Source organism: Salmo trutta, chromosome 5, assembly GCF_901001165.1.
Source record: "Salmo trutta chromosome 5, fSalTru1.1, whole genome shotgun sequence".
NCBI lineage: Eukaryota > Metazoa > Chordata > Actinopteri > Salmoniformes > Salmonidae > Salmo > Salmo trutta.
Window position 1 is genome coordinate 51,887,035 of NC_042961.1, and position 19,010 is coordinate 51,906,044.

General features: G+C 41.6%; 1 protein-coding gene across 1 annotated transcript; it reads left to right on the top strand.

Moving 5' to 3' along the window:
* Positions 1-5,459: 5,459 nt before the first annotated feature.
* LOC115194444 (interaptin) lies at positions 5,460-15,768 on the top strand. The gene is made up of 4 exons (XM_029754141.1): positions 5,460-6,409; positions 13,013-13,142; positions 13,270-13,317; positions 13,784-15,768. Exons 1-4 carry the CDS (start codon positions 6,386-6,388, stop codon positions 15,100-15,102), a joined length of 1,521 nt encoding a protein of 506 aa, XP_029610001.1. The 5' UTR covers positions 5,460-6,385; the 3' UTR covers positions 15,103-15,768.
* The last annotated feature ends 3,242 nt before the right edge of the window (positions 15,769-19,010 follow it).

Below are 19,010 nucleotides of genomic sequence, written 5' to 3' on the forward strand. Positions count from 1 at the left end.
AGGTGTACTAACTGAACACAACCAGCTCAGGGTAGGTAAATAACCTGATCAGAACAACTTTGTGGTTGAAGCTTGACACCCCCTGGTGTTGTGGTGGAAGGACATTGTGGACAATGTTGTTTTTTTAATCTTACTCTTTACACCAGGAATCATCAACTAGATTCAGCAGCGAGACAATTTTCTTGTTGAGTGGATGGTCCAGGTGGCCGGAACATAATCACAAATAATTGTAGACTGCAAATTGACTGCAAGAAACCCAAACAGATATAATGTTTGACTAAAACATAGTAATTTCAAACCTAGCTTACATTTGTTTACGATCATGATTTTCTCTATTATGCATGGGAATATTTGGGAACAGATTTCTTAAATTAAAATCACTTGGAGCTGATTTCCTGGTGTTTTTACATTTTTTTGTGTCCAAAAGAGACCAAGGCAGCACCTGGATGGACAGATGAGTTAAAGGTACAACTTTTTGGACGGCAGGGGTGCCATTATGTCTGGCGAAAACCAAACACTGCATTCCACAGTAAGAACCTCATACCAACGGTCAAGCATGGTGGTGGTAGTGTGCTGGTTTGGGGATGCTTTGCTGCCTTAATAGAAGGAAGCATGAATTCTGCTCTGTATCAGAGAATTCTACAGGAGAATGTCAGGCCATCCGTCTGTGAGCTGAAGCTGAAGCTGAAGCTGAAGCGCAGCTGGGTCATGCAGCAAGACAATGATCCAAAACACACAATCAAGTCTACATGTAAATAGCTAAAAAGTACAGACCTAATCCCTATTGAGATGTTGTGGCAGGACTTGAAATGAGCAGTTCATGCTTGAAAACCCACATGTCGCGAAGTTAAAGCAGTTCTGCATGGAAGAGTGGACCAGAATTCCTCCACAGCGATGTGAGAGACTGATCAACAACTACAGGAAGAATTTGGTTGGAGTCATTGCCGCTAAAGGTGGCACAACCAGTTTTTGAGTGTAAGGGGGAAATTACTTTTTCACACATGGGCATTGGGTGTTGCATAACTTTTTTTATTAAATAAATTAAATAAGTATGTTATTGTTGTGTTAACTGTTCACTCAGTTTCCCTTTATCTAATGTTAGGGTTTGGTTGAAGATCTGATAACATTCAGTATCAAAAATATGCAAAACTAGAGCAAATTAGAAAGGCGGCAAATAATTTTTCACAGCACTGTATTTTCCTACCATAGCCTATTCTGCTGTGACACTGAATTTCTTATTCGTGATCAATAAAGTATCTATCAATTCAGGTATGCAAAAATTATCCCTCAAAAATGTGAATTTTTTTGGTTGTTGTTGACTACATTTTGTTAAGTATAAATTATTATAGTATGTTTATGACAGGGATTATGGACCATGAACCCAGTCTGAATACAGCTCTGTCTCTCTGTGTTCTACTTATTAGGTTCAGTGTTCCATCTGGCTCTTTGATCATCTAAGTGTTCTCTCTGGCTCTGTGTTCTGTTTGTCAAAGTGTTCTGTCTGGCTCTGTGTTCTGTTTGTCAAAGTGTTCTGCCTGACTCTGTGTTCTGTTTGTCAAAGTGTTCTGCCTGACTCTGTGTTCTGTTTGTCAAAGTGTTCTGTTTGACTCTGTGTTCTGTTTGTCAAAGTGTTCTGTCTGGCTCTGTGTTCTGTTTGTCAAAGTGTTCTGTCTGGCTCTGTGTTCAGTTTGTCAAAGTGTTATGTCTGGCTCGGTGTTCTGTTTGTCAAAGTGTTCTGTCTGACTCTGTGTTCTGTTTGTCAAAGTGTTCTGTCTGGCTCTGTGTTCTGTTGGTCAAAGTGTTATGTCTGGCTCGGTGTTCTGTTTGTCAAAGTGTTCTGTCTGGCTCTGTGTTCTGTTTATCAAAGTGTTCTGTCTGGCTCTGCGTTCTGTTTGTCAAAGTGTTCCTTCTGTCTGATTTCTCCATATCTCTGGTCCTTTGCTCCACAAGCAGTAGTAATTTCAGTACGCATGTAAATTCAATACCCAAACAAGCCACTAGATGTCAGAAGAAGATTGGAATGATGATCAAATTTCACCAGGACCATCTGAGAGGAAAAGGTGTTTCCCTGCATACAGACACATACACACACAAATCTGTAATAATGAAGAGAAATTATAGCTAAAACATATCGGTGCTCATCGGCCACTGGACATAAACATTACACAAAACTTTGGAAATCTCAAATTCAACAATGAGTGGTTTGGAAGGAAGTGAGTAAAGCACAACAAGGTGAGTCCAAAAATGTATTGTATGCTGCTGCATAAATTATGTAATATGCCAGGGAGATATGTATACTGTAGCTAAAAAAGAAATACTAAGTGTATGTTGTGTAGTAAGCTGTTAGTAGCCCATGTGCCTCATCCTAATAACTTGGAATTTTTTCCCTTCTTAATTTCGCCTACAGTTCTGACTTGGTGGTGCACATGTAGCCTATAGCCTGTTTTAGAGAAATGTTATCATCCAATATTGTAAGAGATTTCATTGTCTGCTTATATGCCCCAGTTATATATCCTACGGTTCTGACTTGGTGTACAGGGAGAATACTGTAAGAACAGCCCATGTTCTGAATTCTGTCACTATACATTTCAAAAGTGCTGAACAAATAGTTATATTGACAACATTGGTCTTACTGTAGCTCGCTCATTAATATCTTAATCAAAATAACGGATTGCCTCGTCGTTCCCTTATGCCATAGTTTGTACATCTCAATTGTCAGTAGAAACCACATTTGTTTAAGCAAGAGCCATATCAGCTATGTTTTTTTAAAAGGCAGTAAATGGGGCTGAATGAACTGTTTCGCTGCCAGACAAGGCTCCGCTGATAGCCATGTGTAGCAGTGGTAAGGTGTTGGGACTGCTGTTGGGACTCTGCTGTTGGGACAGCTTTATTTAGTTTTCCACATTCTGATTGTGCCCATTTTTATACAGGTGTAGACGATTAAAACACCATTTGTGATCAGATCTTCCTTTCCAACTCTGGAGGTAATCAGGCACGCATTGTGTCTGGATATCTCTCAAGTGTAGACTGATTTGGACTGTGAAACCATTTAAATCATAATTACCCGCCTTCTAAAATCATTAACAGGTGGCACCACTGACTTATTGATAAGAGAATTATCTATTAAAGGTAAATGAATCAACAGACCATGATGAATCATTAGTCATACAGCATGGTTAATGAATAATCAATGTAATGATCAATGTAGGGATCGATTAGTTTGATTAGTTCTGTAAAGTCCAGGAACCACGGGATAGGGAAAGAAATGTGTGTATGCAATTAGGAGGGGCACCAGGAGACAGATGGTCCAGGGAGGGAAAGCTTCAAAGCATTTCTAACCTTGAGGGAAAAGAACAGGCTGAGCTCGGGATAGTGATAAACAGTGTGAGAAGTCTATGGGGGATGCAGGTCACCAACAGTTTGTGTGTAAATGCATGTGCGTAAGAAAGCAAGAACTATATAATGACTGTTTTGTTATCCTGACCTCAGAACGTTCTCATGAATAAAGCTACAGAAACCTTTTGCAGAAAGCTGAGTCCTTGCCTAATTATTTTAACCCATTGTCTTACAAACCTTGGGCATTAGTCAAGGCGAATTGATTATTGATTATTATCATCAAAGATATAAATTCCTTTAACACTTATGACATCAATATGTCTTAACCAGACATTGTTTTTGAAGTTCGCAGCCGGGGCTACCTCATCATGTGACCATGACCGACTCATGTCCGCTACATTAGTGGCAGGTATAAACGGGGCTTCAGACAGGTGTTTGGACAGGCCCAGCTTACTGTCAAGCCCTGAGCAACATAGGAGACGGTCCAATTACAGCCCAATTACAGCCTAGTTACAGCCCAGCAACAGTTTAGAGATTGGACTTGTTTTGTCATTTTTGTTATTACACATGGATCATGTAGTTTCACAAAAGAGGCAACATTTTCTAACTATCAGTGTAGTTCAATCTAAACAACAGTTTATAGAATGGGCATGAATATCAATACATGGTTCAATATATGATCATGTTGCATGACAAGATATTTACATTTTTAACCACAATATGCAACTTTTATTGAAGTTGATGAAATGTTAAAAGTCCTTGTTTTGTTTTCTCTTTTGACTTCTATGCCAGAAAAATACTTCTATAAAACAAATTAAAAAGAATAACATAAATATCATTGTATGTTATCAATTACTGTGTTTTTATCACAATATACAGTATAAGATCTTTCAAAATCAAATAATCTTTTCTTGCGTTATCTTGTATGCCAACATTGATTTCTATTCAGTAAAATGGATTGATGCATGCTGTCAAAATGATACTTCTCTACAGTTCTTAGTTGTGCAGGTCAGTGCTAGTTTCCCATCTGCCCTCTTTGCAAGCCTTGTGGTGAGACAGTCTCGCTAAAAGTAGCCTGGCAGGTACCAAACTCAAAGTCCTCCAGACTCGCTCCTCTCTCTGTGGCATTTGGTCTGCGTTTCAGCCAGGCTAACAGTATCCTCTTTTCCCCTTGGAGAGCCCATCAAAGGCCCTAAACCTAACCCTTATACTAAACCTAACTCTTATTCTAAACCTAACCCTTATTCTAAACCTAACCCTTATTCTAAGCCTAACCCTTATTCTAAACCTAACCCTTATTCTAAACCTAACCCTTATTCTAAACCTAACCCTTATTCTAAATCTAACCCGTACCTTAACCCTTGTTCTAAACATAACCTACTCTAACAGTATCTGCTTTTCCCCTCGGAGTGAGTTTATTTTATATCTTGAAAAGGAAGCATGATGAAATTAAGTGGCTCAAAGTGAAAGTACAGTTTGTTACACAAGTAGCACAGCACTGTCTTCGTCTTCATGAAACATACCCTACAATGTGGTGAGACTGTTGGTCGATGTGTATCCTTGCACCTGCACAAAGATGCTTTGCAGACCTTTGCAGACGTTTCTGTATGAGAAGTCACTATTAGAAGATGGTAGAAAGCCATTCTAAACCAACTCTGGTCAAATATTTCTGAGGAACTAGTCTTAAACAAATGGTTCTATGTAGCGCCAAATAAGGGTTATTTGACTCGTAACGATGGCAGAACCCTTGTTGGTGTTATATCTTTTTTAAAGGTTCTGTAAAGAGCCATGCTCATAAGGTTCTAAATGGAACCTTTATGGCACTAAAAAGAAAAATACTTACATCCCTGAAATCAAATGTTAAAAAGAAGACATTAATATAATTGCGTGTGTCTTCTGAGTATAATAGTTATCCAGGATAATAGTTATCTAGGATAAGTATACTGTATCAGTAAAAAATATTGCCAAACCCCAAAATTTGAGATCTGTGCGTTCCTGAGTGCATATGTGCAGGTTTAAATTGTTTTATTTTTTTATTTAACCTTTATATAACTAGGCAAGTCAGTTAAGAACAAATTCTTACTTACAATGATGGCCTACCCCAGGTTTATGGGAGTATGCTAGTCAGAAGTGCAAGGGTCAGACTCAAACCCATGTGGACTTTGGTAGCCTCTGTACATTCAACAGATGTAAACACCGGACCACACAGGCCCCTCTATTCCAGTTAACTGCTTTATGAAAAGTCCCTGTTTTTCTCTGAAGCACAGGGCATCAAATGAATAAAAACAACTGATCTGTGGTACCATGCCTAACTGTATCAAAACAAGGATTAAAAATGTGCCAAAACAACAACTTAATCAGATTACACTATTGTATCTTTAAATATCCAAGGCTTATCCAAAATAATTATCCAATACTTAGAATCCTATACTTCTATTTCTGAAACCATTATCTACACATGCAAATAAGTAACAAAGTAATTTGTATTTGTGCTCTAAGCGCAGTTTTATGATCAGAGTGTAGCATTTGTTTCTGTTTTCATGATGTGACAAACCACAACATGTCTGTGGGGATATGAGAAGTCACGTGACTACAGGGAACTACAGAGAGAACTGGGGTAAAAATAGCTGTGCTTCATGCCAGAAAGATGTTCCCTCCCGTCTACTCTAGTTTACTCCCTTCACAGATCTGATAGGACTGGATATGTGAAAGCAATGTGTCGGAAACTAGATGGAGCTATTGCTTACACCTTACCAGTAATCTCAGATCTGTGAAGTGGAGTGAACGAAGGCAAAGTGAAGGGAACATGTCCTTGGAATGAAACGTGCAGCCAAAAGACAAGAGAGAGACCCGAGATGGGTGGTGGAGGAGAGAGAGATTTTAACATACAGGTGTCTACGCGCCATTCCTTCATCATAGCAGAACACGTTTAGACACAGCTGAACAGATTGTGCAGATGCATGTGGAATATCCGTCATAAAACATTGCTTTAAAAAACGGTATAAAGTTTTGCGTTAATGTTCTGTTATAGTAGAGGATACTTGGCTTCATGAGAAGATGGCTTCATTATCTGGTGAGTGCCTGTTGATTGTGTTGAACAGATAATTAAATAGAACATATTTTATATAACATTATTTGGCGTTTTCCCAGACAGAGGGTGTTATTTTGGTGTTATATTGTCAACAAATCAACATGAGAGAATTATTATGCAAAGTTTTCAAACTACCGGTTCTTTCTTTGGGAAGATGTATAAAGTGATCTGTGCATTTGAAAAACAGCATAAATACACCAATTTCACTTTTGCATGTAGACTCACTACTGTATAGTTAGTTCTATTTTTAAAGGGATCCACTATGACTCCAAGCCAAAGAACCGTTATTTGGTACTTTATACAGTAGAACATTATTGTGTGTAAGAACATGCAATGTGTGTGATAATTACAATGTAGAGGCAGCAGGTGGCTTAAAAGTGTTGGGCAAGTAACCAAAAGGTCGCTGGTTAGAATCCCCGAGCTGACTAGGTGAAAAACAGATGTTCCCTTGAGGAAGTAACTTAACACTACTAGCTCCTATAAGTCACTCTGTATGAATGACTTACATTCCGTCGAAAAAGAATTCTAACATAAATCATGTAGCAGATAGAGGATATGGTAGAAAGAGTATGTGGCCTTTTCTGTATCCTACAGGCTGGAGATAAAAATGTATGATAATGTAAAGAGACAAACTTTTTACATCATGCAGGTTTCATAGGCTAACCTAAATGGCGCCCAATCAAATACAAAATGTGCTGACATGTTAAACATATCCTAATAACAGGACAGGTCAAAGTAAAATGGACAATATGGAATGGACAATCAGGCTACTCACAACTGCTGTGTACGAGTTTCATCTCGTGGGCTAAATTGTCATGATCAGTGGTTTCAAGTTTGTATCTGTACATTTTTTACAAGCTGATCATAGTGAAAAATAAAATACTTCTGCCTTTCCCGCTGTGTAAACACATTGCAAATAGGCTCCTCCTGATAAAGTTGGGTAACTGATATTTAGAGCTTAAATAACCAAATTGATTAGTCACAGGAATCAGGACTAATAAAGCCAACGCAACAGCCTGTTTTACAAATGGTGGGCGTAACACATGGATGGGAATTCATAAAGTTCCATTGCAGGGGACATGGTAGGCTACACCCCAGTATGCAGCAGGGGCGGCAGGGTAGCCTAGTGGTTAGAGCGTTGGACTATTAACCGAAAGGTTGCAAGTTCAAATCCCCGAGCTGTGTTGTTCTGAACAGGCAGTTAACCTGCTGTTCCCAGGCTGTCATTGAATATAAGAATTTGTTCCTAGCTGACTTGCCTATAAAAATTAAAGCACGGGCTGAGGTCTTTTGTTTGTGTCCAGACCGGCCATATTTTTTGGGGGTGTTTTACAAATGGTAGGCCTACCACAGATGGGATTCCTAAAATTGCATTTCAGGCAACACTGTCCTCTGGGGCCTGATTGGTGTCACACTAACACATCTGAAACCAACTAATCATGATCTTCAGTTTAGAATGCAATTAGTTTAATCAGCTGTGTTGATTAGGGACGGGAAAAAGTGTGACACCACTCCGGCCCCCGAGGACTGTAGTTGCTCATCCTTGCTGTATACCTCAGTATTAATGGACCGACGCTAACGCCTTGTGGACGTCTTTTTTCTGTCCTGTCCGGACTTGTTTTTTGGTGCAGTCCCAACCGGCCTTGATTTACACGTCCGCAGATGTTGTTTTTTGATCCAGTTCAGACCAAATCTGAACCAATCATAGCATCTTTTCAACTTTCATTCAGAACTGAAAATAAACCTGATTTTAACATCCAGAGATTACATCCCTTCACCTTTCACTCTGAACCTAAATTGAATACCTTCAATATCTGGGAAAATACATATTATAGACGTATTTTCAACGTCATTTTGATTACTCTGACTATACTTGTAGGGGAGACAATATTTGTGTCTGGCCATTCATTGTTTTACAAAAACTCTTATCATAGTACAGGCAAACCATGGATGACAAACATGGCTGACCTTGGGACTATAATAAGATGGTTTAGTAAATTCTAGGGTTCCACATAAAACCATCACCTTTACCAAAGAAACATTGAAGAACATTATTTTCTAAGTGTGTACAGGCAGAGCAAGAAAGACAGTGGCCGTGTTCGACAGGGGGTTATGGGTAGGCCATGGTGAAGAGATGGGTCTTGAGATGGGACTGAAATAGAGCGATGGAGGGAGTTTCAGAGTCTGGGTACAACCCTGGAGAAGGCGCTGTTGTCGACGCTCCGGAGCTTGATTCTTGAAATGACAAGGTGGCCTGTAGTGGTAGAGCGAAGGAGTGAGTGTACAATAGTTTCTGCTATTTATTATAGATTTTAAAGACAAAAAAGGTAAATCACATGAATAATTTTAAATTGTACCTTTAAGGTTCTCATGACTATAGCAAGAATCCTACGTCACAGTACTGTCACGTTCGTCGTACAAAGTGGACCAAACCGCAGCGGGAATGTGAGTGCTCATCTTCTTCTTTATTTAGAAGTTACGTGATACAGAAACACTGAAACAAAACAACGACGGAAAAACAGTCCCGCAAGGACAAAGTGACTACACGGAGAAACAACTACCCACAAATCCCAATGAACAAATACTCCTATTAAATAGGACCTTCAATTAGAGGCAACGAGGAACAGCTGCCTCCAATTGAAGGTCAACCCAATAAACTAAGCATATACATAGAATGATTAGACACAGACATAGAAATAGACTAACATAGAACATTGCCCAAAAAAACCCGAAACACACAAAAAAAAACAACCCCTGCCACGCCCTGACCAAACTACAATAACAAACAACCCCTTTTACTGGTCAGGACGTGACAGTACCCCCCCCCCCAAAAGGTGCAGACCCCGGATGCACCTCAAACAAAAACAAAAATAAACCCCAAAACCAAAATAATCCCAAACTAAAGGGAGGGAAGGGAGGGTGGCCACCGTCACCGACGGTTCTTGTGCTACACCCCCCCCCCAAATCCTCCTACTATGGAGGTGGCTCAGGCTCCGGCCCTAGTCCCCAACCTAACCTGTCCACCCCCGCTGAAGGCTCAGGGCTAAGGCGCGTCGCTGGAGACCTCAGACTGGAGGGCGACTCTGGGAGCTCCGGACTGGAGGGCGACTCTGGGAGCTCAGGACTGGAGGGCGACTCTGGGAGCTCAGGACTGGAGGGCGACTCTGGGAGCTCAGGACTGGAGGGCGACTCTGGGAGCTCAGGACTGGAGGGCGACTCTGGGAGCTCCGAACTGGAGGGCGACTCTGGGAGCTCCGGACTGGAGGGCGGCTCCGGGAGCTCCGGACTGGAGGGCGACTCCGGGAGCTCCGGACTGGAGGGCGACTCCGGGAGCTCCGGACTGGAGGGCGGCTCTGGGAGCTCCGGACTGGAGGGCGACTCTGGGAGCTCCGGACTGTAGGGCGACTCTGGCTGCGCCGGTTCCGGACTGTAGGGCGACTCTGGCTGCGCCGGTTCCGGACTGTAGGGTGACTCTGGCTGCGCCGGCTCCGGACTGTAGGGCGACTCTGGCTGCGCCGGCTCCGGACTGTAGGGCGACTCTGGCTGCGCCGGTTCTGGACTGTAGGGCGACTCTGCAGGCTCCGGACTGTAGGCCATCTCTGCAGGCTCCGGACTGTAGACCGTCTCTACAGGCTCCGTACTGTGGGCCGTCTCTGCAGGCTCCGGACTGTAGAACATCGCCGGAAGTACTGGACGGGGCACTGTCGCCAGAAGCTCTGGACGGGGAACTGTCGCTGGAAGCTCTGGATGGGGAACTGTCTCCGGAAGCTCTGGACGGGAACTGTCGCCGGAAGCTGTAGACGGGGAATGATCGTCGGAAGCTCTGGATGGGGTACTGTCGTCGGAAGCTCTGGACGGGGATTGGGCACTGAAGGCCTGATGCGTGGGGCTGGCTTTGGAGGCGCCAGACTATTTACACGCACCACAGGGCTAGTGCGAGGGGCAGGAGCAGGACGAACTGGACTTGGCTGATCCACTGGAAGCCTGGTGCGTGAGGCTTGAACTGGAGGTACCAGACTGGAGACACGCACCCTAAGGCTAGTGCGAGGAGCAGGAACAGGACGTACTGGACTGGGCTGACGCACTGGAGGCCTGGTGCGTGGTGCTGGCTTTGGAGGCGCCAGACTGGTAACGCGCACCACAGGGCTAGTGCGAGGAGCAGGAACAGGACGTACTGGACTGGGCTGACGCACTGGAGGCCTGGTGCGTGGTGCTGGCTTTGGAGGCGCCAGACTAGGGACACGCACATCAAGGCTAGTGCAAGGAGCAGGAACAGGACGTACTGGACTGGGCAGGCGCACTGGGTGCCTGGTGCGTGGGGCTGGTACTGGAGGTACCAGACTGGAGACACGCACCTCAAGGCTAGTGCGAGGAGCAGGAACAGGACGTACTGGACTGGGCGTGCGGATGGGCGAGACCGTGCGCACTTCCGCATAGCACGGTGCTCTCTTGATCAATCGCTCCCCGTAATAAGCACGGGAAGTTGGCTCACGTCCCAGTCCTGGCCTAGCCAACCTACCCGTGTGCCCCCCCCCAAACAAATTATTGGGGGTGCCTCTCGGGTTTCCTTGCCAGCAGTGTCCCAGCATAGTGTTCTCTCCAATCTCCTGCTGCCTCCGCTCTCCTGGCTGCCTCCACCTGTTCCCATGGGAGGCGATCCCTTCCAGCCTGGATCTCCTCCCATGTGTAGGATCCCTTTCCGTCCAATATTTCCTCCCATGTCCATGAATCCAAAGAGCTCCTCTGCTGCTCCTTCCTCCGCTGCTTGGTCCGTTGTTGGTGGGTAGTTCTGTCACGTTCGTCGTACAAAGCGGACCAAACCGCAGCGGGAATGTGAGTGCTCATCTTCTTCTTTATTTAGAAGTCACGTGATACAGAAACACTGAAACAAAACAACGACGGAAAAACAGTCCCGTAAGGACAAAATTACTATACGGAGAAACAACTACCCACAAATCCCAATGGACAAATACCCCTATTAAATAGGACCTTCAATTAGAGGCAACGAGGAACAGCTGCCTCCAATTGAAGGTCAACCCAATAAACTAAGCATAGACATAGAATGAATAGACACAGACATAGAAATAGACTAACATAGAACATTGCCCAAAACCCCCCGAAACACACTAAACAAACACCCCCTGCCATGCCCTGACCAAACTACAATAACAAACAACGCCTTTTACTGGTCAGGACGTGACAAGTACCTGTAGGTTCTGGAGACTATTGGTGCTCCTGAGTAGAATGGACCCCATTTTTCTGCAAGACAATGTACAGAAAATTGTGTACAGTGCTATATGTACATTTATAAACTGGGTGGTTTGAGGACAGTTTTTTCTTCTTCTTGTGTTTCTTTTAAACTAATGTGAAGTGACTTTGGGTCCTTTAAAAGTGATATATAAATTGTCTGAATGCTGTATACTACTGGTATGACAAAACATTTATGTTTAATGTTGTAATTATGTTAGTAACGCCCCTCGGGGGTTTGTGGTACAGTATATGGCCAATATACCAAGGCTAAGTGATGTATCCAGGCAATGCACGTTGCGTGTGCATCAGTTCAGCCCTTAGCCGTGGTATATTGGCCATATAGCTTAAGTATATTCTATACACACAGCTGAATGCATTTCAGCTGATTCTACATATCAAATAAAGGGCTGAAATAATAGCGTGTGTACTCTCTGTAGAATTGGGTGTGTAATCTGTGTAGATTTGAATAGACTGTTGTCTTGAGTAGAATGAACCTATTACATTTACATTACATTTTAGTCATTTAGCAGACACTCTTATCCAGAGCAACTTACAGTAGCGAATGCATACATTTCATACATTTAATTTCATGCATTTTTTTGTACTGGCCCCACGTGGGAATCGAACCCACAACCCTGGCTTTGCACACACCATGCTCTACCAACTGAACCCCATTTGAATTGTGACACAATGGACAGATAATTTTGTGTAGTTCAACATGAACGATCTACATGCAGTACATTTTACATTTTGGCAATCTTATCCAGAGCGATTTACAGAAGCAATTATAGTTAAGTGCCTTGCTCAAGGGCACATCAGCAGATTGGTTCGACTCCCCGAGACCACTAGGTGAACAGCAACCTGCCGCCCCGTTCACATAATGTGTTTGCTATGTATTTTCTAAAGTTGATTATTATACTGCCATTATAATTAGTTTAATAAGTAGTAGTAGTATTATTATTATAAACATTTGATTACTATTGTTACCATCTAAAAAATATCTAGGAGTCATTACTCTTGATGCTGTTAACAATTTATTTTACCATTTCCATTACAGAGCGTTTATTTCGAATGGAAATGGCTGAGGTCACAGCCTTGTTTTTTCTTGTTCTTACTGTCCTGACACTGATTCAGTCCAATTTGTGCACTGATAACAACCTATTCTATTATTGAAAATAAATATGAAATATTAAACTGCAACAAGCGCCAGATTGGCGGTCTCCAAACAACACAGGTTCTGTAGTCCTTGTGAAGCACTGGGGTGAAAAACCTAAAAGTTGACATTTTCTTTACATTTAGTTTATGACTAACTCCCAATGTGTCCTCTCTCCATAGTTTGATATAAAGATCCCGGTTGCCATTGTCATCAATCAGTTGGAATGTGTGGTGTTTCCTGTGGATCCAGTGGATTTTAGACAAAAATCATACATAACATGCAGTATGGGAGGCAGACAAAGTAAAACATGTATGTTTCAGACAGTACTAGATTTCTATCATTACTTGCAACCATAAATTCAAAACTTTGAATCAAAATAATTGTTGAATTCATATGAAATAATAAATAACCATGCATGTCTGTGTCCTCTCCCCAGCCACTGACGAGGATCCTTTAATTACAAATGAAGAGTTAGATGAAGAGGGTATGTTACTCCTTTAAGAAATGATCATGCCTGTGGCCCCAATTCAATCAATTACAGACAAGTAATAACACACTGCGTATTCACTTAGAATATTAATGTTGTATTTTACAGACAGGTGTGTTGTTGAGTCAATAGCCAACGTATTGACAATATCCGACATATCCGTCGATTTTGACACAAATACAATTTTGATTGAACCTGCAGAGTGGTTTGTCTTTATGTGATTGAATTGGGGCCTAAATCATGCATACTTTCTACTATATCTAAATCAGCAGATGTTAAATCGTTTCATTATAATCTAGGAATAAACTAATGCTGTGCATGTACTGCATATACTGTTTCCTGTTTGCAGATTTGGAGGAAAAAATAATGCCATTAGCTATCATACCGTCTGTTATCATATTACTTTACAAAATAAAACCTCACTGTTTTTCTGTTTGTCTTTTCTCTACTAAACCACCACCAGAGGTCCTGTTTAATCGTTTGGATTTTGTGCTTATTGGACGTCGGCATGCTGGAAAAAGTACTGTAGGAAACATAATCCTTGACAAGAAGTTCTCTTTCTGGATATTCAGTAATAAACAACGTGTGAAGAAAAGACATCAGAAAATAACTGTGATCCGCACTCCAGGCTGGAGTAAGTCTGGACTCTATAATAGTGAAAAGACGATAAAGCAGCAGATTAAAAACTCTGTTAAGTCATTTAAAGACGGACCTAATGCTGTCCTCTTGGTCATTGACTCCACCTCTGAAGAGTCTAGTTTTAATGAGTGTGAGCAGAATATACTGGAGTATCTGCTTACCAAGAAAGTATGGGATCATACTGTGGTGTTGTTCACAAAAGGGGAAAAACTGGCTCAACGTGACCTCACTGAGCAGAATCTCAAAGACACATTTCAACATTTGATAAGAAAATGTGGAAACCGGTGTCATGTTCTCTATGACAACAAGCCATGCAAGGAGCAGAACAGGGAGGTTATCAAGACATTAGAGGACATGTCTCTTAAAAACGAATATGAGAATTTCTACGTGGAGCAAGATGCCATCGATTCTGTAACGATATCAACCAAGAGGTTGATGAAGAAGATCGCTCTGAAAGGAAACATTTTGAACAAAATTAAAAAACTTTATTCACGTCTATCAATTGAAAATGGCAGATCCAACGAGTCCCTTCAGAATGAAATAAAAAAACTGAAAGAAATCCTTAAACAGAAGGATGAGGATATAACAAGACTACAGTCTTGTCTTAATAAGCAGACACAGACAGACTCTCTCAGTCTGTCAAATATAGACAGACAGACACAGACAGACTGTCCAGGACCCCCCAAAGAAAACCAACAGAAACATCCCTTGATGGTAGAAGATAGCAATGATGACACAAACGTTGAGAGAAAATACTGGATGAAAGAGGTGAAGGAGAGGGATAGAGAGATAGAACAGTTAAAGACAGAGTTGGGAAAGCAAGCCAGCTATGGTACCATTGCAGAACCATTGAACATGAATAGGAGACAGGACACAAATGGTAAATTCATCAAGAAACACAAGGTGGATTTGGTGAAACGTATAGGACTGTTGCGGCCCATACTCCTGCTTCTCCAGGAGCGAGGGGTTCTGAATGACGACGAGAAGGTGGAGGTGGACAGCAAAAAAAACAAGACACTGAAGAATGAGGCCCTCACGGAAATGGTTTTGTTGAAGGGAGCTTGTGCCCAAGAGCAGTTCTACCAGGTACTGAGAGAAGCAGACCCTTTCCTGGTAAAGGACCTGGAAGAGAAGACATGCTGACAAGAGCAGGCTGGTGTGTAATTAAGGATTCCAAACACAACCAGAACAGGACAGCACTCTCCCTAGTACTCCAGTTATGTTTGACATTATCTGTGCTGCCTTCTGGATGAAGAACCTGTCCATTTCTAATCACTGGGATTTACTGGGATTTACATGCATTCAGAGGGGTAAAGCGTTTTTCAAAATATACTGTTCAGAAAAGACAATATTCCTAACATAACATACAAGTTAATGATGTCATAGCCTTCTCCATGTAAAATGTACCTTTTAACTGTCTTAAATAGGCCCTCAGGTCTTAGGCAAGATGATGTGACCATGTGAGGCTAACATTTAACAACCTTTACTACACAGGTGTTCTAACTGCACACAACAAGCTCAGGTAAAAGTTAATAAGCTGACCAGGAAAATTATCTGGTTGTAGCTTGACACCCCTGGTGTCATAGTGGAGGATGGAAATTGTGGACAGTGTTGGGTTTTGATGTTATACTTTACATTGTATCATCTTATGAGCCTCAATCCAAATCTCACACTGACTGCATTTTATAGTTGACACTTCATTTTGTATTTTGTTGTATCATGTATTTTCCTACCATATCATATTCTGCTGTGTGGCACTGAATTATATCTTAGTGATCAATAAACCATTATACTGTATATATTTAACCATTTAGGTATGACATTTATTTAATCAAATACAGTAAATGTTAGTCAGTTTTGTCACTTTCTTTTATATTTTGTTGTATTATGTATTTTCTTCCGCAGCCTATTCTGCATTTTTTTTAATCAAGAAATCATAATATATTTACTTAATGAACCATTCAGGAATGCAAATATTGCTATCATTACTTTTGGGGTGTAAACTTTGGTCAGGGATTATGGGTCATGAACCCAGATTGAAACAAGGGTTGGGGTCATTCTTTATTGAAGCAGAGAGGAGGAAGAAGCAAAGCGAAAGGCTCCACTCCCGTCAAAGTCTATTCCTGCAAGAATACAGAGATAAACAGACCAAGGGCGGATTTTTTGTATATACAGTTGAAGTCGGAAGTTTACATACTTAGGTTGGAGTCATTAAAACTCGTTTTTCAACCGCTCCACAAATTTCTTGTTAACAAACTATAGTTTTGGCAAGTCGGTTAGGACATCTACTTTGTGCATGACACAAGTCATTTTTCCAACAATTGTTTACAGACAGATTATTTCACTTATAATTCACTGTATCACAAATCCAGTGGGTCAGAAGTTTACATACACTAAGTTGACTGTGCCTTTAAACAGCTTGGACAATTCCATAAAATGATGTCATGGCTTTAGAAGCTTCTGATAGGCTAATTGACATCATTTTAGTCAATTGGAGGTGTACCTGTGGATGTATTTCAAGGCTAACCTTCAAACTCAGTACCTCTTTGCTTGACATCATAGGAAAATCAAAAGAAATCAGCCAAGAAAATTTGTTGACCTCCACAAGTCTGGTTCATCCTTGGGAGCAATTTCCAAACGCCTGAAGGTACCACATTCATCTGTACAAACAATAGCACACAAGTATAATTCGTTCCAGTCATTGGCAGCAGAGAACTGTAAGGAAAGGCGGCCAAAGAGGTGTTGGCTTTGGGGATGACCAGTGAAATATACCTGCTGAAGCGCGTGCTACGGGTGGGTGTTATCACCAAATCAATAAAATAAGACATTAATATATTTACTTGTGTCTAATGTGTATAATAGTTATCTAGGACAATAGTTATCTAGAGATAAATATGTCAATTAAAAATATTGTCAAAATGTGTGCAGAAGATTTAGAAGTGAAGAGCAAGTCAGAAGTGCATGGGTCAGACTTGAACCCATGCCGATCTGGTAGCCTCTGTACATCACGTGGCTTCAACCACTGGACCACACAGGCCCCTCTAAAATGGAGATATTGCTTAAACCTTACCAGTTGTCTCAAATCTGTAAAGCGGAGTGAACGAAGGCAACGAGAAAGGAACATCTTCATGGAATACCACGTATAGCCGGACCATGCCCTTCGATCCTCATAGCAGAAAACCTTTACACGTCATTAAACATATTGTGCAGATGCGTGTGGAATATCCTTGATAAAACACTGCTTGAAAAATGTTTATGTAGTTTGAAGTTGACGGTCTGTCATTTGAGTAGAGGATACTTGTCTTCATGAGAAGATGGCTTCATTTTCTGGTGAGTGCCTGTTGATTTTGTTGACCAGATAATTAAATAGAACATATTTTACACAACATTATGGGGCGGTTTCCCAGACAGAGCTTTAATTAAATCAGGACTAGGCTAATTCTGCTACTATTCAGATTACTGACTTTTAGACTATGGAGTCCTTGACTAGAGGAACTAGGTGCAGATTGTTATGACCTGAGGTTGTTTCAGAAGCTTGGGATGGACTACAAATATTTAAGCATTGTATGTACCCATTTTGAAAAACAAGGGTTCTTTGTTATTCAAAGGGTTCTACCTAGATCCTTTAACATCCTAAGAACCGTTTTTGGAAGAAAGTGTTATTTGATGATTTCTTGGAAGGGCAGCAAAATGTCAAGAAGGGCAGCAAAGAAGCCACTTCTCTCCAGGAAAAACATCCGTGACAGACTGATATTCTGAATCCACTTTCCGATTGTTTGGGACATCCGGAAAAAAGCTTGTCCGGAGAAGACAAGGTGAGCGCTACCATCAGTCCTGTGTCATGCCAACAGTAAAGCATCCTGAGACCATTCATGTGTGGGGTTGCTTCTCAGCCAAGGGAGTGGGCTCACTCACAATTTTGCCTAAGAACACAGCCATGAATATAGAATGGTACCAACACATCCTCCGAGAGCAACTTCTCCCAACCATCCAGGAACAGTTTGGTGACGAGCAATGCCTTTTCTAGCACGATGGAGCACCTTGCCATAAGGCAAAAGTGATAACTAAGTGGCTCGGGGAACAAAACATCAACATTCTGGGTCCATAGCCAGGAACTCCCCAGACCTTAATCCCATTGAGAACTTGTGGTCAATCCTCAAGAGGCGGGTGGACAAACAAAACCCCACAAATACTGACAAACTCCAAGCATTCATTATGCAAGAAGGGGCTGCCATCAGTCAGGATGTGGCCCAGAAGTTAATTGACAGCATGCCAGGGCGGATTTCAGAGGTCTTGAAAAAGAAGGGTCAACACTGCAAATATTGACTCTTTGCATCACTTCATGTAATTGTCAATAAAAGCCTTTGAAATGTATGAAATGATTGAAGTATAATTACAGTATCAGGGGCGGAAATCCCGGGGGGGACACGACCCCCCATCCTGGGGAAAATATGATTTGTCCCCCCCAATATACCACTGAAACATAACTATGTAATTTAAATAACATTAATAATACGCAATGAAAGCAATTGCGCTGATTATAGACACTTAATAGCGCGCTTTTAAGTTTCAAAAGATTGCGACCCCCCCACCCTTTGCCTCACAATGGTTTGATCCACTGCCAGTTCCTTAGTTGGCAAGGTAACAGAGGGGTCGTATCTACTGTTTGAAAGGCACTCAATGAACGTAACTGACGTGAGGTTAATCCAGTCAATCGCGCACACACACTAGCTGAATATGCAGAGCTAGCGCGCAAATATTAACTATTAAGCTAGCTAGTACCTATTCCATTTATGTGGCCTCGTCAAAGATGGAATCTTTGCTATCGTCAATTTATTCCAAGATCAGCATGCAGATTATGTAAATTAGTGCTTCAAAGTTCCTGTGATAAGGTTAGCGATAAACTGAAGTCCAAACTGAACTACACTCTCTTCTACCATTGTCTTAAATATATTTAATGGTCTCGTTACAAAAGCAAAAAATTGTCGCAAGGGAACTTTTATTTATTTATTTTATTTCACCTTTATTTAACCCGGGTAGCAAAGATTATA

Excerpts from the sequence above, each read along its gene's own strand:
- LOC115194444 (XM_029754141.1), top strand. The coding sequence starts at position 6,386 with ATGAGAAGATGGCTTCATTATCTG. Across the intron at positions 6,410-13,012 it reads GAAGATGGCTTCATTATCTG|TTTGATATAAAGATCCCGGT; the intron begins GTGAGTGCCTGT and ends CTCTCTCCATAG. Across the intron at positions 13,318-13,783 it reads TGAAGAGTTAGATGAAGAGG|AGGTCCTGTTTAATCGTTTG; the intron begins GTATGTTACTCC and ends AACCACCACCAG.